General features: G+C 52.8%; 1 protein-coding gene across 8 annotated transcripts in view; it reads right to left on the reverse strand.

The window, feature by feature from the left end:
• The window catches only part of ZNF831 (zinc finger protein 831), a 97,411-nt gene that overhangs the window by 60,083 nt on the left and 21,631 nt on the right, over positions 1-15,697 (reverse strand). For 7 of the 8 annotated variants that reach the window (XR_012131228.1, XR_012131226.1, XR_012131224.1 and 4 more), the window contains exon 2: positions 433-3,990. Coding sequence is in view for 3 of the 8 variants with exons in the window: in XM_037007271.2 (XP_036863166.2) it covers positions 433-3,954 (3,522 nt within the window). In the remaining 5 variants the exon portion in view is untranslated. Of the gene's footprint in view, positions 1-432; positions 3,991-5,847; positions 6,040-15,697 lie in introns of those variants that run through there. The other variant, XM_073236398.1, reaches the window with a different exon arrangement.

Raw genomic sequence — 15,697 nt, forward strand, 5'->3', positions numbered from 1 at the left:
CCTTTTAAGAGATGGTGTTTTGCCTGGAGTCTATCTTGCCGTAAGAGTTTTTGTGTTGTAATCTTAGATTACCCAGAGAACTCTCCCAGGCAGCATTTCTTTCCCTTTTTGTCTCTGTTTCCAGGAGGCTCAGAGTTAAATTTTAGGCCTAGTTATGAAAAATATCTGACCCACAGTCTTGGGTACATTAATTCTTTCCTTATAAATTTTTTTTCATGATTTTCTTTTGTTTTGTCTTGCATTTTTGGCCTTTATTCTCTCCTGCCCTATATGTGGTTGCCCCAGCTTCCCTGGGGAGCAGGATGAGAAGCCATTATGGTAGACAGCAGATGCTACAAGGGTGGCTTCATGCTTTCTCTCCATCATGACCAGTCCTGCCTCCTCAGGGTGCTCCCCCTGCCCTTGGGGCCCTGAAGCAAAGCCGGCTGTTACCTTGGATGTCTGCGCCTGCCCTCCTCCCGGGCTTGTCCTGGTGCATCCGCCCGACACTGTCCTGCTCACCAGCCAGGCGTCTAGACCCTCATCCGGGGGACTGCCGCGGGGGAAGGGCAGCGCGAGGCGCACGGAGGCAGCCTTCTCCTGCTCCCTGGGCAGAGGCAGGCTGCGGCTCAAGCAACACCACGTGAGCCGGGGTTCAGCCGTCAGTGAGGGGAAAGGGCCCTGGGTCCCACAGCCCCCGGGAGACTGTGAGTGGACACACGTGGTCGGCTCGGACCAGCTGGAGGGTGTGAGGGTTGTAAGGAAGGAGCTGGACTGGCAGGAGCAGCAGAAACTGAGCCTGGTCAGGGGCCCTGACGGAGGGCCTTCCGGGGCATTCTCAGGAGGCACCCCCAACTTCCTGTCAGGTGCACAGGGGTTGAGGACACTCCCAGAAAGCCTGGTCCTCTCCAGAGTGCTGCCTGTGCCGCAGTGCTGGGTGCCGTGGGTCTCACTCCTCCGGGAGGCACGTGTTGAGGTGGGCGGGAAAGAGGCCATTTCCCTGGGGGCCCCGGAGGCCAGGCCGTGAGACTCCCTGGGGGCTGAGGTGCTAGTGTCCAAGTCTTCCCCCACTCCTTGCCTGGACCAGCTGGGGTCCTCCTTGCAGCCCTCTGTGTCACCTGGGGCCAGGCCTGAGGCTGGGCCAGGAGGCAGGAACGTCTGCAGCCCAGACCCCGTGAAGGAAGCCTGATCCTCGGGCCACCCTGTCCTGCAGAGAGCATCCTGGCTGTGCCCCGGGCCCTGGGCAACAGACGGTGGTGGTGGTGGTGGTGAGTGGGTCGCTCCCTGAGGTGACCTGAGGAGGTACTTGGGGGGGAAGGTAGTGTCTGCCACAGCAGTGAGGACACCGGGAGCCTGACGCTGGGCGGCCAGCTGGGAGGGGCACCCGGGGGCTGCGGCTGCAGGACACGGCAGAGGCTCCTGGTCCCTCAGCGCCACCTGTCTCAGGGCTGCAGAAGAAGCAGCGGAGTAGGCACAGGTGGCCTCCGGGGGCTCGCCCAGCTGCCGAGCCCTTCCACTCACAGTGCAGTGGGCACTCGTGTGCAGACCCCCTGGCTTATTCCTGGGCTCACTGTCCTGGTTCTGAGATGGCAGGGAGGTGGCTTGCGTGGGGCCTTCTGGGGTCTCTCCTACTGTCCCCGGAGGCTCCGACTGCTCCTGGGAGCTCAGCTCCTGCACCTTCAGCTTCTTCCTCTCAGAGGGGAGCTCGCCCTCTGCAGGCTGAGGCTCCCCAGAGCAACCGCTGGGCCACCTGGGGACAGTGTGGGCTCGCTCATAGGCCTCCTTTGTGCCACCCGCTGTGCACGTGCTGCTTTCCGGCTTGGGGTCTGGGGAAACCATCCTGGGGGCATGTAGGTCACTTGCTTTCAAGGAATCAGGTGCTGGGAGCAGCCGTCCCTCCAGCTCCGGGCTGTCCAGACAGGTGGATTCTGTGCAGCTGAGGGTGGCAGGGGAGGTGGCGCTGTCTGCCCTGGGCTGGTTGTCACCTCCTGCTCTGGCCACCGTCTCCCTCTGCTCGGGGGCTGGTGAACTTCCCCAAGGCCCCAGCTTGGCCCCTACAGAGATGTCCCCACAGTCAGGGCTCCCCCCGTCCTGGGAGGGGGCCGTGGCCTTGCCCCCTGCTGCCTCTTCCTGGAGGGCAGGGTCCAGCTCTGTCCCACTGCCTGCTCTCACCTCCCTCACCTTCTTAGCCCCATGGTGGCTGGTGTTCATTTTCTGGTAGATTCTCTGGAACGTCTCATTCCCGTACATTCGCCACTTCTCCTGGGAAAACATCTTCGGCCTCCTCTGGCTGCCTTTTTTCCCGGCCCCTCTGCCCTTGCCGGCCGCCCGCTCCCCGGCAGCGGGCCTCCTTCCACCCGCGTCCTCTGCAGGGGCCGGGGTATCTCCACCGGGGAGACACGGCAGATCTTCCACTGCAGCTTGTCTGACCAGGGCCCGGGGGTGGCTGCTGGGGACGTTCGACAGCCGGGTGGGCGTGGGCCTGGGGCTCAGCGGCTTCTGCCTCCTGGGCCAGGCGTCCCAGGGCTCGGGCGGCTCCTGCCACGTCCTGGTGCCCTCGACGACGGGCAGCGAGTTGCTCCTGGTGACGGGGATGCACCCCACGGTGGTGGAGAGCTGCGTGGGCACGGAGTGGCAGAAGCGGGGCCGCGCCCTGTCCAGGAGGGTGGAGCGGGCAGGGCAGAGGGCGGCAGGCCTCCTGCGGCCCGGCTCCAGCGCCCGGAGGTCGAAGTGGAAGGAGTCCTTGTAGGTGTAGGGCATGGGCAGGTCGATGCTGCCCTGCTTGGACAGGACCGTCTTGCGCGGCCGCACGTTGTCCAGCTGCGGGTCGTTCACCACGGCCTGGTTGTGGGAGATGAGCCGCGAGATGCGCTCCTCCAGCCGCTGCTTCTCCAGCTCCAGGCGCGGCCCCGGCGCCGCCTCGCCCTCGGGCCCGGCGCCGTGCTCGGACGGGCCGTGCAGGGGGCTGGCGGGCGCCGGCGGCGGCTCGGCGCTGTCCGAGCGGGACAGGTAGCCCGAGTCGGTGCTCTCGCACTGCCGCAGCCGGCCCTCGACGGCGCGGGCGGCCCACGGCTTCTCCGAGGGCGTCGCGGGCTGCGGCGGGGGGCCGGGCCTGCCGCCCGGGGGCCTCTGCTCGGGCGGCCTGCGCGGGAGCTGCGCGCCGGCCAGGGGCAGCCCGGGGCCCACGGCCTCAAGGGTCGCGCCGTCGGCAGGCGGGTGTCCGGCCTCGGCGCTCAGGCCCAGGTCGCCGGAGGAGGGAGCCCGACGCGTGCTGGGCGCGGGGCTCCCCGGCGAGGGGGGCCCGTGAGAGGCGAGCCCCGCGGCCGCGTCGCCCTCCGCCGGGAGGCCGCCCGCGCCGTCGCCCCGCGCGGACAGCCGCGAGTTGCTGCGGTGGGTCTGGGTGCGCCTGTGCTTGTACAGGTTGCTCTGCGTCTTGAAGGCGATGCCGCACGTGGCGCACGGGAAGGGCCTCTCGCCCGTGTGCGAGCGGATGTGCTTCTCCAGCACGCTGGGCTTCAGGCAGTCCCGGCCACAGTGCGGGCACAGGTGCTTGCCGGCGCTCCGCACCTTGCCCGGGCTGCCCAGCGCGGGCCCCAGGCCCGGCGACAGGACGGGCAGGGCACCCACGATGTTCACGGTGAGTGTGGGGGCCGCTGGCTTCCCCACCTGGGTCGGGCCTGGTCCTTCAGGCTGCAGCAGGGGGCTGAGGATGAAGGGCACACCGCCCCCGTCCAGGCTGCCAGCCACCAGGGGGGCGTGTGGCCGGAGGCCCCCGGGAGGCACTGTGTGGCACAGAGAGATGGGCAGGGCCTTCAGGAACAGGGCCGGGGCTAGGCCCTGCTCCCGCGGCAGAATGATGGAGCCCAGGGTCAGGTGAGGGGAGGCCTGACGTCCGGGGACCCCTGGGGCTCCCTGAGCAGGAGCTGGCTGGTCCCTGGCAGGTGAGGCAGGGCACGTGAGTTCTGGCACCTCCATCCCACATCATCTGGGTGGCCCAAGAAGCCAGGAAACCTGTGGACAACAGCCGAAATTTACCAGGGGAGCCTCCCTTCTCTCATCCTTCCTGCCCCCACCAGGCATTTCATCACCCCCGTGAAGCCTGAGGGCAGCCCCGCAAGGAAAGTACTCTTAGTCTCAGGTTAGGAAAGGGGAACCTGAGACTCACGGGGCAGAAGAGACTTGTGCAGCTGAAACATGGCAAAGCAGGATTTGGACCCAGGTCTGTCTGAATCCTGTCCCTTATTTAACATGTCCAAGGGGAACTCTTGATCCCTACCCTCTACACAGGTCTGTGGTAGGCTTGTCACTGTCCTACCCCCACACCCAGCACAGTGCCACTTGCAGAAGAGACACTCCGCAAATACTCTGACTTCGTGAAAAAGAAAGGTTGTGTAGCTCAACAAGGTCCTCAAAATCCACTGTGATCCATGTACTGGGGCAAGTCCCTTTCCTCATCTGGGACTCACCTTCCAGATCTGTAAAATGGGCAGAGAATCAGCATCTCCTTAAGACCCCTCCCACTCTGGAATTTTGAATCTGTGCTGTTGGATGAGGGCAATAGATGAAAACTGACCTGAGGGGAATCTTACCAAATTTAACAAATGAAAATACAGGCACCCCAGCTTAATTTGAATTTCAGACAATAAAGCACAATTACTTAGTATAAGTATCTTGCATGGGTCATGCTTATAGTACACAGTTGTGCATAATTGATCTGAAATCTAAATGTAACTCAGCATTCTGGTTTTTATCTGGTCACCCCACCAGGAAAAGGAGCGCTTCCACAACCTCAGGATTAGGCTTGGGTCTTTGCTCAAAGGTGGGGCTTCCAAAGCCCCTCCAGATTCCGCTGGGACACAGTATGCTCTTTAGTTAGGAAATGAAGCTAGAGAGACCAAGATAGGCTCTTCAGAGAGATGGAGCCATGCTTTTCAAAGCCAGATGCAATGGGAAAATGTCAGACAGGATCATGGCTATAGAATTGGGGTCCCCAGATCCATCTTCAAGCACCTATCCCCCAGGAGCTCCATAAGCATCTCACAGTTCAGCTGCTTAAGAAAAAGAAATCCAAATTCCAACTTTCAGCAGCAAGATTGTTCAAGCATCTGGAAGTAGTGGCATGCTGGAGCCAGCTCATACGGGCTCATATTGGCTTATACCAACTCACACTGGCTTATGAGAGCTGAGAGTTAAGTTTTAAGGAGTTTTGTATGCCAGTTGTTAAACATGGCCACAATTAAAAGTAAAATTATATAAACTTGAAACTGAAATTGTATTAAAAACAAAGGTACTACAACTGATAATCACATGCAAAAGATTGAAGTTGAGCCCCTACTGCACACTATATACAAAAATTAACTTAAACTTGATCAAAGTCATAAATGAAAGAGCTAAAACTACAAAAGTCTTAGAAGGAGATATAAGAGCAAATCCTTACGACCATGGATTTGGCAATGAATTCTTAGAACATATGACACCAGAAGCACAAGCAATTTTAAAAAAGACTAATTGGACTTCTTCAAAAGTAAAAACTTCTGTGCATCAAGAAAGTGCAAGGACATTCCACAGAATGGGAGAAAATATTTACAAATCATGTGTCTGATATAGCCAGAATATATAAAGAATTCTTACAACTTAATGACAGAAATACAAACAATACAATTCAAAAATGAGCAAAAGACTTGAACAGATTATTTCTCCAAGATATACAAATGGCCAAATGCAGATATAAAGATGCTCTATTATTAGTCATTAGAAAAGGTAAATAAACCATGCAATGAGATATAATTTCACATGAACTAGCATGGCTGTAATAATAACAAACTGGAAATAACAAGTGTGAGGATGTAGAGATGTTGCAACACTTACTCACTGATGGTGGGGATTTAAAATGATGCAGCCACGGTGGAAAACAGTTTGGCAGTTTCTCAAAAAGTTAGCCATAGAACTACCATGTTGACCAGCGATTCCACTTCTAGGTATATACTCAAAAGAACTGAAAATATTCAAATAAAAGCATATATGAATGTTTGTAGCAGTGCAATTCAGAAGAGCAAAACTATGGAAACAACACAAATGTCTATCAACTGATAAATGGATAGACAAGATGCAGTCTCCACACAGTGGGATTATTTCCAGTCATAAGAAGGAATGAAGCATTGACACATGCCACAACATGGATGAACCTTGAAAACATTATGTTAAGTGAAAGAAGCCAGACGCAAAAGGTCACATATTGAATGACGCCATTTATATGAAAAGCTCAGAATAGGCAAATTCATAGACACAGAAAACAGAGAGTGGTTGCCAGGGGTGGAGAGGGAGAATGAGGAATGACTGATTGATTAGGTTTACTTTGGCAGTGAGGAAAATTGTGCTGGAACTCGATAGAGGTGGTGGTCCAACACTAGGAATGTAACAAATGCACTGAATCGTACACTTAAAAATAGTTAAAATGGTGAGTTTAGTTTAATGTGAATTTCACCTCCATAAAAAAGGTACTAAAATAGTCAAATCTCACCACTTACTAATGGTTTTATTATGTTACCATTATCAATGATCTTGAGGTTATTTATGTTGATTGCCGGCGGGTAGTGGAAATGCTTCGTAACAGCGTGAGACTCCACATCTCATCTCTTCCCAGCTCTGGGTTCAGTGACGTCATGGTCATGGTTTGGAACTGGCTGGCAAATGTTACAAGTCAGACTTTTTTGTTTTTTTAATCCTACCTCTTCTATTCTCTGTTCCTTCTAACCTATCTGATGCAGATCTCACTGCATGCACCATGCCATCTGCCTCAGAATAGTCGAGACCTTATGCTTTTTTAAGGGAAGATTTAAAGACAGACATCTTTAGTGCTTAGAAGAGGCTACTAGAATTCCTCCTCGTAGGCCCTGCATTCTTTCTACTAGCTGAGGAATGTCAAGGTGCTTGCTGGGGAACCATCAGACCCGAGTTCCTGTCCCTGAGAACTGGTTTGCTGACCAAGATCTCCGAGACCCAGATCCCTTGGCTGAGAATGGGTCACTGGGGCAGAGCTCCTGGGCGATCAGGTGGAATAGTGTGCGTGGCACCAGGCGTGGGGTAGATGCTCACAGTGCCACACCGTCCTGTTTCGAGCTACTAGGCTGTGATTCCTCCCCCACCCTCTCTCCTACTCTTGTCTCTTCCCCGTCAGTCATCTTGGTGGGCTCTATTCATGCCTCTGGGAAGGGGTGTTGTCTCAGGTGGCTTCCCAAAAGAGGGATGTCATTACAAGGATTTTATTTAGGAGGTGACCCAGAAAACACATGGAGGGGAGGGGAAAGCCAGGGTGAAGGAAACTCTATAAAGTGTGTCACTGGGCAAGTCCCCACCCTGGGCAGCTGGGACCCAATCCAGCTGGGGAGCCCTGAGATCATACAGAATACACACCTCAGTTACCCCCACTGCGACAAGGGGCTGTTGCCCATCGAGCATTGGTCAGGGAGCAGTGACATGCTTGCATGGCCAGCTGGCTCAGTACACACACGAGGCTGGCCCTAGTGGCCCCAGAAATCCATTTTTCCCAATCCTCAGGTTAGGGTAGCGACCCTGGGAGGGGGTGGAAGAGAGGGGAGCCGGGACAGGGGGGAAGAGAACCTCCAGCTTTGGCTTCAGTGGGGACTTGGGTGGAGGGGTGACCTGGCCTGCCTTTGTGGAGCAATCAGGGAAGGCCCCAGAACAGCAGCAATAGCCCGTGGCCCTCACCCAGGCAGGAAGGGCGGAGGAAGCCCACAGCTGCTGTGCCTGCAGCTATGCGGCCCCAGCGTGAATTCCAGAGCACCTAAGAGGGGCCCAGGAAAATGGGTCAGATGGAGGGCGATGTGCTTCAAGGGGCCCCAGTGGAGGCCTGCATGGGATGAGTGCCACGTGCCCCCCAAAATAGGCCCTGCCTGGGGGGAAGGGAAAAGCAGCCGAGAGCTGACTGTCTCAGGGTAGGAGGCACGGAGCTTCAAGATAGAAGTTCCGGAAAAAGAGTGCTATGTCTCTGACACACCTGCCACGGTTATTCCTTGCTCTCCCTGCAGCCTGTCCTGTGATCACAGCAAAACCGGCACCTTTTAGTAGCAGCTGATCCCTGCCGGCCCGATAATGAACCAGCTAACACCTTCCTTGGGGGAAATGGCACTTTTCTCAGGAAAACCTCAAAGGGCCACTGCTTATTTTTCTCACCCTGGATCAAGGAGGTGGCAGGCCATGTCAGACCCACTGGACTGATGGGGGATGGGATTGGAAGGCAGGTGTGACAGAGGAGGCTCCGGAAGGCCACCCGGTCAGCTGAACTCACTGTCCAGTGCTGTCCCCTTGCCATCCCAAGGGCCCGCCACGTGTGTGGCTGCCCGCCTCCCTGGAGGTCCCCAAGCTAGTGATATTCTGTGGTGCAGGTGTGCGGCCCTATGGGGAGGTGAACAGAGATACGGGAGAGTCTCAAGAGAAAGAAGTCACTATTTCCAAAGCCCCCTTTCTCAAAAAATGAGGGTCCTGGGCAAAGAAAAAGCATGGACATTCCAGAAATTTTAAAGTCTAAAGAATTCTTATTTGGGGCCCTGAAAGAGAAAGCCTTGGAGACACACCCTAAATGTGCTGAACAAGTTGGACTTTTCCAGAGGAACCTGGGTGCCCAGCCTGTCTTTTTGGGACAAGTGTCCCAGACTCTAGTCCATCACCTGCTGTGCCGTGAGTAGAGACCCCTTAGGTCACACTGCCTCCCATCCCTGGGTACCCGGGGGCTGTTTGGCTAGAACAGCACTGCTTTAAAAGGAGCCATGCGCACAATCATGTGAATGTGCTTAGTGCCACTGATCTACACACTTAAAAATGGCTAAAATGATAAATCATATGTTATGCATATTTTACAATTTATAAGAAGTAAAATAAAAAGGCACCAGAGGGAGAGAAGAAAACTACCTCATTACCAAAGGGCCAAAAACTTACACAAAATCCAGCCCAGGATGTTCACAGCAGCTTTATTCATAATCGCTCTGACTTGGTAACAACCAAGATGTTCTTCAGCAGGTAACGGATAAATCAGCTGCAGTCCATCCAGACAGGGGAATATTATGAACTGTCAGCCCATGAAAAGACATGGGGGAGCCGTCAATGCATGCAACTAGGTCAAAAAGCCCATCTGAAAGGCTACCTACTGTACAATTCCAAGCACATGACATCCCAGAAAAGGCTAAACTATGGAGCCGGTAAAAAGATCAGCGGTTGCAGGGGTTTGAGAATAGGGGATGAACAAGTGGAGCACAGAGGAGTTTTAGGGCAGCGAAACTATTCTGTGTGGTCCTGTTCCGATGGATGCATGTCATCATACACTGGTGCAGACCCACAGAGTGCACAGCGCCCAGAGTGAACCCGAGGGTCAGCTATGGACTTATTAATAACGTATCATGGTGGCTCATCAGCTGTGCTATACGCACCATGCTAACGCCCCACAGTGATAACAGAGGACCCTGCACGGGGTGGAGGTGAAGCAGGATATGGGCCTCTCCCCTCATTGACCTATAAACCTGGAACTGCTCTAAAAAAAATGCAAGCTATTAATTTCAAAAACTAAGAAAATCAAAACCATTAAAAAAGAGGCTTATCCTAACCAGCCAAGGAATGCAAGCAAGGTGTATACCAGCATGCCATATTTTGCCTAAAGGAGTTTTTTTAAAAAGGTCAACAAATAAATACTTTTAATAGCTGGAGGAAAAAGGGCACAGGACTGTCTCGGTACCAAAAAGGGGCTTTGATTATATTTTCTAAGAACGACTAAAACAAATACATATTATTAATCTTTTAAAATGTGTATCTGTGGGCCCCTAATATGATCTTGCACACTCTAGAGGTGTGGTCCCCTACTTTGGGGAACGTGTCTCTAATTTAGCATCATAGCCTGGCATACCTTCAGGCTAGACGCTCCTGATAGATCCCATCTGCCCTCGGCCTATGCCGCGGCGTTGCAGTCGCTGCTCCCTGGCCGTCAGGTGTCCAGGTCAGAGCCAGGAGGGTGGAGAGTTAACCAGGGCTGGTTCCAAGGTTGCCCTGTCCTTCACTTGAAGGCCACACTCTTGCCAGGTGGCATCTCTGGCCACCTGCTCCCCGGGCCTGGTGTGCTTCGCTTGAAGAAGGAACCCCCCTCCTAGGTGCAAGTTCCAGTTTTGCCATTTACCCACCACGTAGCTTCAGCAAATTCCTCTAATGTCGAGATTCTTGTTTGTAAGGTGGGCAGAAACAGAGAGGATTAAACACATAGTGTCTACAGCTCTCATCACCCCCTAAGTGCAGAATGACGGCTATCCGCTGACAATTGTTAACACATTTCTCCCGTTTTCCTTTTCCAAGTCAGTCAGTCAGTCTCACCTTGATGGGCCTGAGGCACCTGTCTGCCTGTAGATGGCTGAGAATCTGCACAGATCTGAAGCAGGTGTAGCTCAGCCCACCTGCCGACCGTGTGCCGGCCGCTGGCCCCAGGGCTTTACATGTACGAAGTTGTCCAGTCACATGGCAGACAGTCCCCCAGGATTATTCCAGCATGGCTGTCCCAGTGAGGGCAAGGAGGCAAAGACAGGAGAGGGGAGAGGACAGAACTGCGCAAGGACAGGCGGTTGGGGGGTCTGTTCCTTCCTAAAGGAGACAGACAGACAGAAACGGCAAGATAAGCTTTGGCCTCCGGCGTGCACGTCGGACTTCTGGTGAGACAGTCATCTTGAGCCGATGCTCTTGAAAGTGAAACTCTCGTTGACGTTTCAGCCTCCAGAGTGAGAGGCCCCGCGCCCGAAGCTGGGGTGGCCCTAAATGCAATGACTGGTGGCCTTTCAAGAAGAGAGAGGGTGCAGGGGTACAACAGAAAAGGCCAGGAGAAGACCCATGTGACCACAGGGGCAGGGGGAGGGACGCGTCGCGAGCCTGGGAACCGCAGAGCCCTCCGGAGCTGGGGAGGCAGGAAGGTCCACCCCAGAGCCTGCAGAGGGCGCTCAGCCCTGCCCACACCTTGATTTGGGTATCCAGCCTCCAGACTGGGGGAGGAAGGACACGTTTTGTTGTTTTAAGCCTTCTGATGTGCGGCCTTTGTTACAACACCCACAGGACACTACCTGGAAACAGAAGAAAATGCTGCCATTTTCCCGGCCCTGGACGCCGGTGAGGTGGGGGCCAGCCCAGATGAGGAAGGCAGCCAAGAGTCAGGTTTCAGCCCAGAAAGGAGGCGTAAGCCAGGGCGACAGCAGGCGTGCCCCATCTGCCCACTGGAGGACCCCGTGAGGAGGTGGCCGAAGCAGGCAAGGCTGCGCTGGGGGAGGCCCCGGGCCTGAGCTGCCCTGAGCCGCACTGGGCTCCCGTGGGCGGCTCAGGGTCAGCTTGGAGCTCAGAGAGCGCTGGGAAGGAGGCATTCACTAGGAAGAACAGCCCTGCAGTGGGAGCCCCCGAGGGGGGCCCAGTGACTGCTAGATGCCCTCTTGAACACACTGGGGGTGGGCAGGCGGAAGGACATGAAAGAAGGGAATTCTAAGGGGCCTGGGCGTTTATTTAACTCGCTCTGCAGAGGGCTCTGTGGCAGATCCGCTTCCCACCCCGTCCTTACAAGTGCTGTGACCTCAGATGGCCTCGTGAGATCCCTGTGACTCAGTTTCTTATCTGGGAAATGGGGAAATAGTAACACCTCCGGCGCAGAGAGGCATGAGCGCTAACTGGATGGTTCCCGAGCCCGGCCCCACTCCCCTAGCCTGGAGAACACGGTACCGTCTGCTGCGCCGGGTCATCCGCCAGGAGCCACCCAAGAATGATAGCAACGCTCGAGTTACCAAAGCACTACATTCGCTTAGTGAAATATTGCAAACCAAGGGCAGCGGAATGGAGCCGCAGTCTGCAGTTCCCTGCATGAAAGGAAGGATGTGACCACTCCGGCCTGGCGGCCTCTGGTTGCAGACTCATCCTTTCCTCCATTCAGTGTTCACGCAACATCCCCTCTGCGCCACGTGCTCGTATACATGCCTGTGCCCAGCAGGGTAGACCAGTGAACAGCCTGTATAATGGATCTTACATTCCACTTAGGGGGAGAGGTAAGAAATTTTTTTAATAAATTACATAATGTATCAAAAAATGGTAAGTGTTATGGGAAAAAATGGAGCATCGTAAGGAGGGATAGGAGTGTGGAAAGGGAGTGGGATGGACTAGGAAGGAAGGGTGGGCTGCCACTTTAAATGGGATGGGTCAGGTGAGCCTCGCCCGGAAGGTGAGGTCTGAACAAGCCTATGAAGCTAGTAATGGAGTGAGCCATGCTGCTGCCTTGGGGAAGAGTGTTTCTGGTAGAGGGAATAGCCAGTGCAAAGGCCCCAAGGTGGGGATGTGCTTGGCAGGCCTGAGACACGCCGTACTAAATGTAAAGGAAATGCCAGCTCACAGATGTCAGCTGCCCAGCAATATATTTGCAGTCCTTTTGGGCAAATTTTTCATTTCCCTGGGAAACAACTGCTTTGTTTCAGCTGCAAAAGGGGAGAAAAATTGTCTGAGTACAAGACCTGTTATCATAGATACAGCGGCACAGTTCTACGTTAAGTGGCAAGTAACAGGCCTGCCTTCATTATTGTCGTGACTACCCCTTTCCTTGATAGCAGATGGAGAAAGCGCAGCTTAAAGCTTTATTGTTGGCTGACTGATAGGGTAACACAAAGGTGAGAACCATCATCTAGGACCATCCCCCCTTCCTGTGCAGAACACAACTTTGAAAGTAACCTTTGCTAGCTGACATGCACCCCAAGAGCAGCTTCCCTGCTCCAGGCCCATCCACACTGGAGGTTTATCATGAACCCTTGCAGCTTAGAACACATACAATAAAATGGCGCATAACACTGCAATTTGTGATTGCCAGGCATGCTGTAAAGAGATTTGTTTGCCTATGGTGTGAAATAACATGAGTTAGAATATTGTATTGGTGGTGGTTATTGTTTTATATAATTATGTTACACAGCCAGGAAAATAACAAACAGATGCAATGCTGAATTCAAGGCAGGATAAGACAAAGGATCCTAAATACTGATGGGATTCAGAGGATTATGGAAGTTAACCTGTATGTATTAAACTGCCCACTTTGGAAATACAGTGTATAAATAGGCATGTTCTGTAAATACATACCAAGTGCACACTAAATGCAATGCACAGATACGCAGTACTAGGAGCCTGTGGGTTTTACTCATAGAAGGTATGTCAATTAGGATGCAAAGATGAGTGTTTGGCTTCAGCAGCACCATCCTGCACTGAATTTTGTTTTGTTAATTAAGGTGCAATTTACTTACAGTGCTACTCACCCTTTCTTAGGGTATAGTTCTATGAATTTTGATAAACAGATACAGTCATAGAACCACCAACAGAATAGAGATACAGAAAGACACCTTTCCCCCCGCCTCAAATTGCCCCATACCTCATTTGGTCTGGCCCTTCCTCCACCCCCAGCCCCTAGCAACTGCAGATCTATTTCTGTCCCTATAGTTTTGCCTTTCCAGAATGTCATGTAAATGGACTCATGGACTATGGTAGCTTTTTCAGTTTGGTTTCTGTTCTTAGCATAATTCCTTTGAGATCCATCCAAGTTTTTGCATGTTTCATCTATTTTATTGCTGAGTAGTATTCTGGTATGTGGGTGTGCGACAGTTTGTTTATCCACTTCCCCTCCCTGCTGGGTGGTGTTTGAGGAGGCCTGCACAAAGATTTCGGATGTGCACCACCACCCGACAGCAAAGAGGCCGGCCTTGCCTGTGGTGTCAGTGGAGGCCACATAGGGAATGACAACAAGGCCTCCCAGGGAGGTTATCTGTGGTGGCCTCGTGGGGAGCCCGGGCTACCACCCTCTCCAGGCAGTAATGAGGAGCTCGCCCTCCGAGGCAGGCAGCGCGAACGTCCGTCCACCCTCTTCCCTGCCAAGCAGAATCCAATCAGGCAAGCTAAAACAGAGGGTTTCACCAATTCAGACTCTCATAATGTTCAAGTTTCAACCAAAACTCCCTGTCGTATGAGGGAACAGGAAGATCTCAAAACAAATGAAAAACAAGCCAAAGGGGCCTCACCAGGATGCAGGTGATGTGGGAGTGATCTGACACAGATTTTAGAGCAGCCGTCATAAAAAGGTCTCAGTGAACACTTACAAACATGCTTGAAACAAATAAAAAACAGAAAGTCTCAGCAAAGAAATAGAAAACAAAAGAACAACCAAAGGGACATTTTAGAACTGAAAAATATGAAAACTTAAAAAACCCAGTGGATGGGCTCAACAGGAGAATGGCGGACAGAAAAGGGGTCAGTGAACTTGGAGACAGGACAACAAAAGTTTCCCAACTGGAAAACAGAGAGAGAAGAGGCTGAAAAAAATGAATGGGGCTTCAGGATCTTGTGGGACTAACAAAAGACCCAGCGTTCATGTCAGCAGAGTCCTGGAAGGAGGCTGGGCCAAAACCATACTTAGAGAAATAATGGCTGAAAACTTCTTTTTGGTGAAAAGCATGACGCTACATATGCAGGAAGCTAGTAAACCACAAACAGGATAAAGCCAAAGAATTCCTCGCCGAAACACATCACAGTCAAACTTCTGAACTCTAAAGACAGAGAAAAAAGTCTTGAAAACAATGAGAGAGAAGTGACACGGTGCCTATAGGGGAAAAACAATTCTAATGACAGCAGGTCTCTCGTCAGAAACTAGGAGGCCAGAGGAAGTGGCATGCCATTTCTCAAGGGCTGAAATAAAAGAACTGTCAACCCAAAATTCTATATCCAGCGAAAAAAATCCTTGAATGAAGGGGAAAGCAAGACATTCTGAAATAAAGGAAAACCAAGAGAATTTGTCACCCGCAGCCCTGCCCTACAGAGATAGCGGAGGGAAATTCTCTAAACAGAAAGGAAACAATAAAAGAAGGAAATGTGGAACATTGAGGAAAAAGAACAATGGACAGAGTAAAAATATAGATAAACACCACATTTCCTTTTGGATTTTCTAAGTGCTATTTGATGGTTGAAACAAAAATAACAGTGTCTGATATGGTTCTGAATATATATAGGAAATATAAGCAACAATTATAAGTGGAAGAGGGTAAAGTTGGTAAAGGGAGGTAAAGTTTCTACACTTCACTTCAGCTGGTACAAAGTAGAAACCCCCTCAGACCGTGGTGAATCACGTATCTAAAATGTACTATTTAGAGCAACCACATAATCAATGAGGGTGTCCAATGGAGTCTGCCTGAACCACAGGCCACAAATGTGATCCCTCTGCCACTATACAGCCTCTGATTAGAGAAAATGTGTGCACAGCCTTCTTGACAGTAAAACTAGGGCCCCATGTGGCCAGAGCACAGCTCACTGGTGGCCAGGGAGTCACACAGCGTGGCTGCTCCCTCTGCAAACCTTACTGTCCGCCACGCAGCCCATGAGCTCCAAAGGCCCCTGTTCCCTCTGACCAGACTCCCAGTGACACCCACATCTCCTGTCATCCATCGCCTACCTCCTGCTGTCCTGCCTGCTGTCCAGAGTGTCACCTATTGTCTGCCCAGCAACTCCAGGCAAACTCCAGTTTGGCTAAACCAGCCAACTTCTCTGCCATTTGATGGTGAAACCACAGCTTCCCCAGTGAGGTCTGAGCCACTTCCAGGTCTGCTCTTTCCTGGGCACTCTCTCTCAATCCTGGGGAGCCATGTGGTTTCCTGATATCTTAGAGTTACTCTTTTAT

This window comes from Manis javanica, chromosome 5, assembly GCF_040802235.1.
Source record: "Manis javanica isolate MJ-LG chromosome 5, MJ_LKY, whole genome shotgun sequence".
NCBI lineage: Eukaryota > Metazoa > Chordata > Mammalia > Pholidota > Manidae > Manis > Manis javanica.